The sequence below is a fragment of the Oculina patagonica genome, unplaced genomic scaffold, assembly GCF_052425735.1.
Source record: "Oculina patagonica isolate OP01 unplaced genomic scaffold, crgOcupat unplaced237, whole genome shotgun sequence".
Classification (NCBI taxonomy): Eukaryota; Metazoa; Cnidaria; class Anthozoa; order Scleractinia; family Oculinidae; genus Oculina; species Oculina patagonica.
This window is the reverse complement of record NW_027558077.1, coordinates 1-10,453: the sequence shown is the minus strand read 5'-3', so window position 1 is coordinate 10,453 and position 10,453 is coordinate 1. Positions and strand designations below refer to the sequence as shown.

Here is a 10,453-nt window from a genome sequence, read left to right as displayed (position 1 = left end):
CAGTGCGCAGACCGCCAAATTTTGCGCTTCCTTAACCGCAAATTGCTATGTTTTTTTCCCTTAAGACCGAGTCCGCCATAAATTTCTTGACCGTAAACCTCCAGATAATAAAAAATGTTCTGCAGTCCGACGATCAAAATTGGCTTAAGCCGCCAGACCGCTAGAGTATCATAGACCCTCTATTAAATATGTCGAAGTTATCTCACTGATATTTGATTTATTGTTCCATACAACTGCATCACTGGAAAAATACACGCAAAGTTAGAGCTGGGTCAATAGGTTTTACTGGTCTAAAACAAAAGCATTTTGTCAGCCGACGGGTAAATTTGCGTCACTAGAACCCTTTACGCCTGTTCGCTCTTCTTGGAACGTTGATTGCAGACTTGTTACTCAGTAATTGGTTGAAATTAATATCTGATGCCATCCATTAAGACTCTATTGTAAGGCATGCTATCAACCTAACTGGATGTTCTATATTTGTAAGAGCTTTTCAAGGACTTTTATCAAAAGTAGCCTTAGTCTTGGGCTGTGTTTAACGAGCTCAGGAAGGCTTTAATTCTGTATCATACATGTATATAGGACCTTTAGTCGGGATGCGGGTTGAGGTCGTCCCGAGAGCCGTTTGTCCCTCCTAGCCGGCAGAGCCTGTGCACGAGAAACAAGTGGCTCTGGGGCACATGATGTGATTGGCTAAATTTTAACAAAGGGAGTTTTAAATCTATCCAATCAAATCAACCGTTTTAAACGCTCGTATAACAAGGTCATTTTAATACGGTCCATTTGATTCGTTTTCCTTTTGTTAAAATCCAGATAATAAAATTATGTGTCCCATAGCCACTTGTTTCTCGTGCACAGGCTCAGCGGGCTAAGAAGGACAAGTGGCTCTGGGGACAAGAATGGAGATAAGGTCTGAGAGGAGAGGCAAAATGGGTTTTAACCAATTTCGTTTCAGTTTCGTTTCAGTCACTAACCATCGAAAGGAAGACCATGCAATTGAAGCAACGCCAGTTAACTTAAATCCTCCGTTTCACTAAACTTTAATTACTATCAATATCTACCTAGAAATCACGATAAAAAATACTACATTCTTGTCCTTTTTCTGTTATTTTACCAAGTTATTTTGACATAAATGATTACTATGAAAAATTTTAAATTTTATACAAACAATGTACGGCAAAACCACGTCTAAAAAGCTATTTCTCTATTGAACTTTGTTCACAGTTAATATCATATTTAATCCTGGCAGTAAACCGGCAAAGTAAAGTTTGAGTCCCAGTTCCTCTGGAACACAGCTTGTAACTGCGCACGCACTGTGGTACCAGTTTCCGTTTCATTTATGACGTAAGCAATACCACCGGTGTACAAAAAGTAGTCTGCTGACCAGTTAGATGTGCTGACATAAGCTACGCTCTCAGTGACCATGAATTTGTTATGATTGACACGAGTATAGGGGATATCCTTTGTGTAAGGAGGCACAAAGTATAACCTCTGTAAACAGAAAGATAATAAAAGCAATTAGCAAAAAGTCAAGTCATATGGGAGATGTCCCCTAGAGGAGCTGTCCATTTTGGGGAGGTGGTCACCTATCAGAAGCCTTTAAGCCTTATGGGAGACATCCTTGAAGAGGTGGCCACATATCAAAAAACCTTTACTTAGGAGAGGTGTCCACTTATGGGAGCTGAGGTGTTTGCTTGGGGGAGATGTTGCCTTATGGGGGGTACCGTAAATGATCTAATAAACGCCCACTCTCTAATAATTGTCTCATATGTAATAAACGCCTCCCCTGAGTTGTAAAGTTTGTATTAGACGCCCCCATCTAATAAACGCCCCGTGTCTAGAAGACACCTCCCCCCTCACCCCAAGGAATCACCTCAAAACACTAGGAAACACTCCATAAAGTAAAATCACACAATTTATTTAGTTTCTTGCTTAACATGGACATGGAAGTGGGCAATGGCGATGAATGCATCCTACTCGCAAACTCTGTTTTCTATCTTACTCCGCGAGCAAACTACATGTCTCTTTTTGTTGTTGACCTTTTGATAATCTAAGTGAAATAAACGCCTCTTTCTAATAAAAGCCTCATATCTATTTAACACCCCCTCTTGAGCCCCTAAAATTTAATAGACGCCCTGGGCGTTTGTTAAATCATTTACGTCTGCTTAGGGGAGTTCACTTATGGCAGGTGTCTGCTAGGTTAGTGTCCACTGTCTGAGGGAAGGTGTCCACATTGGTCAGATATCCGCTTATTGAAAGAGAGTACATACCACTTGAACTGAAGCATAGTTAGCTGTATTCAAAGCCGCCAGGGATCGAAGGTAGAACTTCATATCAGCACGAGTGTGATTCCACAAGCTGGCCATCAATCGCACTTTCACTTTACGATCAAATGCTGCTTGTCTTAAAGCATCATCTATAACTGGCCAATAGCTGAAAAAAGGTTCTGAAATGTTATTGCTAAAATTTATATGTGTCTTACACAATCAGTCAGTTTCAGTTACTTATTTGCTTAATAATATATGTTCATGTTTAAGTTGCAAGTGGGAAATAATATTGGGAGATTAAATTGAAAATGTATTGGATCAAACTAAAAATCCTGAGCAATCCTGAAAGTGAATGAAAGCCCTAACTACTGTAAGGCATTTCGCAATCACATTTATAAGACTACATAAGTGATAAATCTTAAAGTTCTGTATTGTATACAGCCACACATGAGGACACTTAAAATGTATTAATCATCAGTCTTTATTTAGACACAGTTTTTTTCTCAAATAAATGAGTTCACCACCTTTAGACAAAACAGTCTCTTGACATTCCTATGCAGGATGCACAAAATAGTGAGAGGCACAGATACAAGTTTTTTAATTTGGTCCAGTTACTTTAGGCTGTTTTCTCAGTGGACTCACTTTAAAATATACGTCTGCGTTCGCAGGCTATTTATGTTTATATGTCTCATCAGCTTTAACATGTTTTTCACAGAAAACTTTCTTTATTAAAATGCTAATTTTCTCAAATGGCTGACTTCCTTAAATGCTTATTGAATCATTGACTTAATTTTGTTTAAACATCAACCCTTAGTTTCTATCTTAAAAATTCTTATAACCTTTCAGTTCTAACTGTACTCTTTTACTTACGTTCTGTGCTTGGTATAGAGGGTTGTTGGAAAGTAATCCATTACAGAAACATAAACAAACTTTGTTGCAGTGTTAATGACTCGTAAGATGGCTGACAAATCATCTTCACGTCCTGGAGGTGACAGTTTTGGTGGAGAAGATGTCAAATAAATTGAGGCTGAATTGGATCCATTGATTTTGATCTGTGCAGGAGAATCTTTGAAAAAACCAAATGATTTATTATTCAGTAAACATTTCAATTAAAAGGAGGCTTGCTATCAAGCTAAATAACTTTTGACAACCTGCTTAGCTAGCATTTTTTCTTGACCATTAGTTGTCCAAAGAAGCCAAAGTTAGCCTAAAATGTCAGTTATTTTCTACCCTCAGTCCAAGCCATGGGCAGTGGGTTATGGAGGGGGGTGAAACTGGACTGGGGGAGGGGAGGGGAACAAGGGGGTTCAGGCTATCACAAAGCAGGGATATCATTAAGTTTTAAAGCAGCCTTTACATTGAAGTTTTTACCTGTAGCATTTTGCTCTGTAAGCAAGTGTTACATAACACCAATTCATGCCTTTGCTAGTGACATTATAAAGTGCACTCTGCCATAAGGTATTATAGATTAATGACAGCCCTGATAAAGTCACAAGAACAATTTTCATGATTTTTTCACTTGTAATCTTTTGAGCTCCATAACATACTTTATCACTGTTGGTGTTACTATGGCAACAAATATTGTTGTTATAAGGACACTATTTACATCAAAAGTTCAGCAGCAAACTGAGCCACCTTGAAAAATAATTAAGTTTTGGGGGTTGCTGTAATAATAATAATAATAATCAACTTTATTTATAGAGGGTGAACACATAACAGTAAAAAACTGAAAAACCAGTTTTTCAGTTGTACTTATTGCAAGGCCCACAGACCATCGCCCAGCATTTTAGACAAGGGTAGATATTATATAGGGTTTCTAGTTTTTTTGCCCAGTTCACCAACCTGCATTGATGTTTGTTTTGTATTTACTCGGCCAGGGATCTGGGATCTTGGCATCGGGCAGTGCTAGGTCCCAGTACACCTCAAATATCTTGCTCATGTCATTTCCCAAACAGCTACAGTTGTAGGTCATGAGGCCAATCTCATTAATCTAAATGTCGTAAGAGTTTGTCAGTGTTGTCAACACCAAGAAGGGAATGAAGCAGGCACAGATACAGACCAGTTACCACTGTATTTCAGTCAACATCTTGTCCAAGTGAGTGGTATTTAGGGAGTCAATACCTAAAACTATTCCAGAGGGAGCATTCCCCGGACCCAACCCCCCAATCACCACCAAACACTCCCGTCTCCAGCATTCATTTTATCAGAAAAAAGCTGCAAATTTTCCTGGATCAATGCCTGGAAAGGAGAGGGGATACCTGCCTTCATGGACAGAAATGTTTCCTTTTTGAGTGCATTCCAGCATGGGGATTGTTTCACAGTGTTTTAAACAATTAAAGGGTTCAAATTCAGTGCAAAAAGGGAGGAGGCGATTTTTGCCGAAAACGAACATATACAAAACAACTCCAAAGTTTGCATGTGAGTTTGTTTATGTATGCGAAACATTGTACTGTATTTCTTGTCCCTGGTTTTTGCTCTGTTTTATAGGAATAACATATGCAGAAAGCTCGGGTTTTCAAGTCAGCGTTTTTAGAAGTTACTAATTGATGCGGACTGGAAAAAACCTTGTTTTTGCACATGTTATTTCTCAGAAACAGAGCAAAAGCCACGGAAAATAAATTGATTACAATGTTTTACTTATGTCATCAAACCTGCACACGAATTTTGGAGTTGTTTTTGCAATGTCCATTTCACAACAAAATCACGGCTGCCCTTTTTGCACCATGGCCTTCAATTGTAAGAAAAAACTACTTGTAATCATAAAAGCATAAAGCATCTTAAGATTAATGGGGCCAGACCTGTGTGAGTGCTCTCCAGTCTTGATTTGCACTGCCAACATAAAAGTGTTTTCCATCAACAAGCCACATCTTTGTATGTATAATTCCACTGCCGACCAAGCGTGTTATGTCTAGTGACCGCACATCAGCCAGTCCTTTCTGGGAAAGCACAACTGTATCCAAGCTTGGGAATTGTTTGTTTGGAGGTGACTGCACAATGCGGATCTTGACACCTTGTAAAGAAAAGATGGATGTACTTTAGAGTGATTACCCCGGTATATATTATTGTTATTATTGACAGAGGCAGGAGAAGCAGTGAAACAGTTGGCTGTTGTGGAGTGGTTTAAATATAAAATTTTGAGTTTGGAAAGTTTGTATAAATGTTGTTAACACAGTTCACTCCCACACCATTGCAGACACTGTCGGTACTCCCCCAGGGGGGTGTGCAGCACACTCACTCTAATTCAGATCAAAATATAGGAAAATTTCTCCCTATTTGAGACTTGATCCAAAGATTGATACCCTAGTGTAGACCTGACCCTACCCAAATACTTCTTCAGTTTTTCTTATCATTTGACAGCACAAACCATGCCCTTTGGCACCACACATGCATTTTGAAGATAGATCATTGAATGAATGTCTCCAAGGGTGAGGGTGGGGAAATTACACTGAGAGAAGAATTAATGCAAGCTACTCCTGTGACACAAACACGCAGGTGAAAGAAGACACCATAGCATAATGACAAGCACATAATTAACCTAGCTTTTGTGAGTCAACGAGTACTGGTCCCTGCAATTCTTATTACAGTGGAACCCCGATATAACGATCTTCGATATAACGATATTCCCGATATAACGATGAATATGTTACGTCCCGGCAAAAGTAAAATGTATGGGACGGAACCCCGATATAACGATTCCTCGATATAACGATATAATTTTACTGCCCCCTTGGCACATCGTTATATCGGGGTTCCACTGTATCGCTTATTGTAAAAAAATTATAATTAATCATTATTATTATAAGTATTATTATTATATTAGAAAAATTGTAATTATTATTATATTAATTTATAGCTTATTATATTATCACTGTTATAGCTTATGACAAGACAATAACTGGATTAACACCAGAGACAAAGGAAGAAAGCAGCTAAAAGTTAATAAGATTTGATAAATTGCAATTATAGTACCTCTATTAGCAACAGCCTCTAACTCCTCAAACACCTTATCTCCCTGCTGAGTACTGGGATCAGACGTATTCGTATCGCTTCCTCGTAATGTCCAGTAAAACGATGCTATGTCGAGCGTTTTCTTTGCACTCTTTAAAAGATTCATCCATCCATTGTAAATGCTTGGATTGTGAATAGACCCAGAGGGGAACTTCACATTGACAGGAATGCTCTCCACTAATGTGACGGTGCAATCCCCCGTGCAGGGAGATTGCGTTGGTTTTTCTGTTGCGTTGATTTTTGGTTGTTCTGTTGCGTTGGTTGTTCTTTTTGGTTCTTCTGATCTTTTGATTACGTATGGTAATATGACCATGATGACAGCTACAATTCCCACAAAAACAACCAGTGCGATCACACGTTTACTTGGACGGTGCATTGCTGATGGCGGTGGAGTTTGCTTGGCTATCACGAATGGCTCTGGTTTTGCCTCCATCATTAGTGAATACGCAGCACTGCGGGCGGCCATAGGGTCTGGGATCTGGATGTGGTACTTGAAGTTAAATATTAAAAGTTCGTCAAGGACAAAAAGGCTCAAATGCCAGTATCAAATTCGTCACGCAGAAGCGTTACGCGAAGGATAAAGCTTTGTAACCAGGCCGAACCAGGCCTTATACCTATTCCAAGATGGCGGTTCAAAGAAAGTTTATAGACAAAGGTCTGTTAAAGAACGTAATTCGACACACGGATGCTCATAACAAGGTACAGCTAATATATTTGTTACGATTTATTGTGTACTACAGTAAATTTCAACAATATTTACAAAAGTTGGGAACATATAATGCAACGAAATTGAAATATCACTTCTTGACTTGCATCAGCTGTGATAAACTGTGTGCTGAGGAGTTGACAGTTTACATGTAGCTTAATTTATAAGAGTTAATTTAAGTCTTAACAAGTGATTTTAAGCTGCTTTATCTCGATCTTTTTAGGAAATTGAATTGGTTCCATGCTGGATCCAAGTTCTCACTTGTGTTCAGTTCATGCATTGGTATAATTATTCACAATCATCAGAAAACATACCAAAATTACCATCGCATGCGTACAAGTCAATAACACCTCCTACATTGTATAATTTATTACTTGTTTTTTTTATGTTTTATTACCAAGATCCAAGAAGAAAGTGAAATGTGGAAGCAGTATGAGTTAATGAGTAATAGAAAGAAAGAAAGGAATGGATCACCATCAAATAATTCTAAGAGGTACATTGAATAAACTTTAAGAATTTATCAATTTAAGTTGAATAAGTGATCTAAGTAAAACTCTGCCTTATGACTAACTCATGAGTGAGGGGGTAAATCCTTGGATGGCATAACACAGAATCTCTGCTGAAAGGGACACCTTTTTCAGGCTGGAGGTACATAAAGGGAAGGGATTTCACAAGTTAAAGTTTAGAAAAAGATAGGGAAAACTTTCATTTAGGTATTTGAAATGGCTATTGAAATAGCTTGAACAAGAGCATCTGACATCAAATTCATCCACATATTTTAAAAGTTTAATATAATAAATACAAGCAAAAATAATGAACAACGTTTTGGTGACATCCTGACACCATTATCAAGTTAAGATCTTAAAATTGTTGGTCAGGTCGCCAATATATCAATTCGGTGTTCATTTTGTAGGTGTTTTCCAATGGCGGAAAGTCGGTGTTCCTCAATGCACTTATAAACGTGACGGCTGGTGTAACCGATGTATTCTGCATCACACAGATCACATAGTTACATAGTTATAAACAACGCACTGTTGATTTATTACAGGTGGTTTTGACTCCTGTAATTTGAGATCATCGCCAACTTTTCAGCTTCTAAAAACCGGCTGCAGTTTGTGGTCAAGTTTGTTACTCAAGTCCGAGAGGTGTTTTCTAACTATGTCCGCTGATTTCAGGTCCGTGAATGGCAGGACAATGCGGTAGATATTCTCTGTTTGAGGCGTTGATTGTTTGAGAAGCCAAAAAGTTGGCGATGATCTCAAATTACAGGAAATGTCAGGGAAAGTTTGATTGCTTGATCCATGAAATGTTGTGGATTCGCATGAAGAAACCGAGCCTTAACACTCAGTCGGTCTCAATTCGCACGAAGGTAATTTGTTTAGGCTTGGACAGACATTGTTCTCATACATGAACATAAACATTGAACAGTTATTTTTGATCTAAATTTATTCAATATCACACCTTTATCTTAGTATAAATAAGTTTCTTTCGCATTTGAACTTCTTAACTTGATAATGGTGCCAGGATGTCACCAAAACGTCGTTCGTTATTTCCGCTTGTATTTATTATAAACTGTTTTTCCCAATTTAATCTTATAAATTTTAAAAAATAACTTTATCCAAGGGTTACTGTAGTTAGGTGAAAGGGGTACCAGTTTTTAAGAAAAGTAATGTATATCATGATGAATTTCTGCTAAAAAATAGTAAATGGGGGTAAGGGTTTGGACCATAAGGCAAAACCTCCCCATATATTAAAAATTAAAACTTCATTGAGTACTCTTCCCCCCTCCCCCCTCCCACCCAGGATTTCAACGAAGCTCTACTACTGTGAGTTCCGAGAACCTTAATTCTACTGAATCTACACTCTGTCTCCATTGTGTTGCTACCAGGTTTGCAGGACGGATGAGATGTGATGATGATGATGCTGATCAACAGCCCAAAAGTAGCTTCTGGACACAGCAACTGTTTAATTATGAAGCCAATGATTCTGAAAGGTTTGACTGTATTTGCTGGAATATCTTTTTTTTTACATTTTACTAGACTGGAAAACTCCTCCTGACTTTCATCACCGTGGTTATTGCACCATCATACTTATCTTAAGTTACACACAAGTTTAATCACCCACACCTAATATTTGAGTTATTTCCTGCTATTGACATTTGCTAATCCCATCAAGTATGTAGAGCATATGTCACATAGGTAAAGTCTGCATTCGAGCGTAGTAACCCATTAGGGCAGAACTTATTCCAGTTTCCATAGCATGAAGCAACTAAGAGTATTTCTCCCCCCCCCCCCCCCCTACTGGATGGGAGGATAGTCAATCACAGGGTTACCCCATGCATTAACTCACTGGCACCCATTTATACCCCTGGGTGAAGAGAGGCACTATGAAATAAAGTGTCTTTTCCAAGAACACGATGCAGTGACCCAGGCTGGGCTCATACATGGACCACTTGATCGGTAGTCCAGCACACTAACCATTAGGCCATGGTGCCTCCCACTGCACGTCACATATGATCCTAGTTAATGACCCAGATTGCCACAAGTCTTCTCATAGGTCAGTAGTAAGAGCATTCAACTGCCACTGGTGTGCGAAAGGTCATGGTACTCAGATTGTTTTCTTTGTCCCACCCTTATGACAAAATTTTCAAACATTATAAAGACTAAAACAGAATTTAAATCTTTTTAAAACATTCTTTATAAGAAGAGTTTGATTATTTTTTGTCAGATGGGGGCACAGTGGTTACAGAGAGTTATATCCAGAAGAGTTTGAGAATAAAACTAGTGAAGAGAAACTTCCGAAATCCAAGAAGAAGAAAAAGAAACATGGAAAACGGTAAGGTGGTAGTTCATCTTATTGCAGCGGTTCTTTGTTGTATTTTATGAAATAGAAATGTCACTTAACTGATAATATTATCACGAGATGACAATTTCTACAGGTTTTCAAATCTTCATTAGTCTGCCCTTTCGAAGCTAATAAGGCGAGCAATCTGGAAAGCATTCTTTTTCTCAACTGATTTTGGTTCTTTTACCTAACTTGTCAATGTTGAGAACCTGTACAACAGTTGTATCAAATATGTAGACTTTTTCAAAGTCGTGCTCGCTTTATGTTTTATATCGCTCGCTCCCTCTATCAAATCGCTCGCTCGTACAAGGAGTTTGTTTTGCTTTCATATCGCTCATCCGAGGTCGACTTGGAGCAAGTCTATCAAATAGCCATTCAGGCTCTAATCAGTGGCGGATCCAGACCTTCAGATAAGGGGGGGGGGGGGGCGGCGATCATCCAGACCCTAGATTAGAATAAAGGGGGCGCTCTCGAAAAAAAAATTCTCAGCCTTTCGGGCCCCTATTTGTTTTAAAAATAAGGGGCCAGAGCCCCCTGGGCCCCTCCCCAAGATTCGCCACTGCTAATAACAGTTAGATGGAGTAACATAATATTTTGCCGTATATACGTTAAGTTATTGACCGATTGTTTA

The 10,453-nt window shown here is 38.7% G+C and overlaps 2 protein-coding genes across 2 annotated transcripts; one reads left to right on the top strand and one right to left on the bottom strand.

Annotated features, from left to right (window-relative positions):
* Positions 1-1,180: 1,180 nt before the first annotated feature.
* On the bottom strand, positions 1,181-6,855 carry LOC144640284 (5'-3' exonuclease PLD3-like). The gene is made up of 6 exons (XM_078499466.1): positions 6,234-6,855; positions 5,063-5,274; positions 4,107-4,254; positions 3,135-3,330; positions 2,268-2,430; positions 1,181-1,488 (listed from the first exon to the last, which is right to left on the bottom strand). The coding sequence occupies exons 1-6, from the start codon at positions 6,736-6,738 to the stop codon at positions 1,234-1,236; spliced, it is 1,479 nt and encodes a 492-aa protein (XP_078355592.1). The 5' UTR covers positions 6,739-6,855; the 3' UTR covers positions 1,181-1,233.
* On the top strand, positions 6,763-9,813 carry LOC144640285 (uncharacterized protein NKAPD1-like; the record flags this gene model as incomplete). The annotated part of the gene is made up of 4 exons (XM_078499467.1): positions 6,763-6,971; positions 7,380-7,471; positions 8,867-8,971; positions 9,706-9,813. Coding segments are annotated over exons 1-4 (380 nt in total), but the record flags the coding sequence as incomplete, so codon positions are not given.
* Between the last annotated feature and the right edge of the window lie 640 nt (positions 9,814-10,453).

Coding starts and splice junctions, on each gene's coding strand:
- LOC144640284 (XM_078499466.1), bottom strand. CDS start 6,738: ATGGCCGCCCGCAGTGCTGCGTATTCACTAATGATGGAGGCAAAACCA. Junction 3,331..4,106: donor CAAAACAAACATCAATGCAG/GTTGGTGAACTG, acceptor GTTTTTTCAAAG/ATTCTCCTGCACAGATCAAA. Junction 1,489..2,267: donor ACTATGCTTCAGTTCAAGTG/GTATGTACTCTC, acceptor TTCTGTTTACAG/AGGTTATACTTTGTGCCTCC.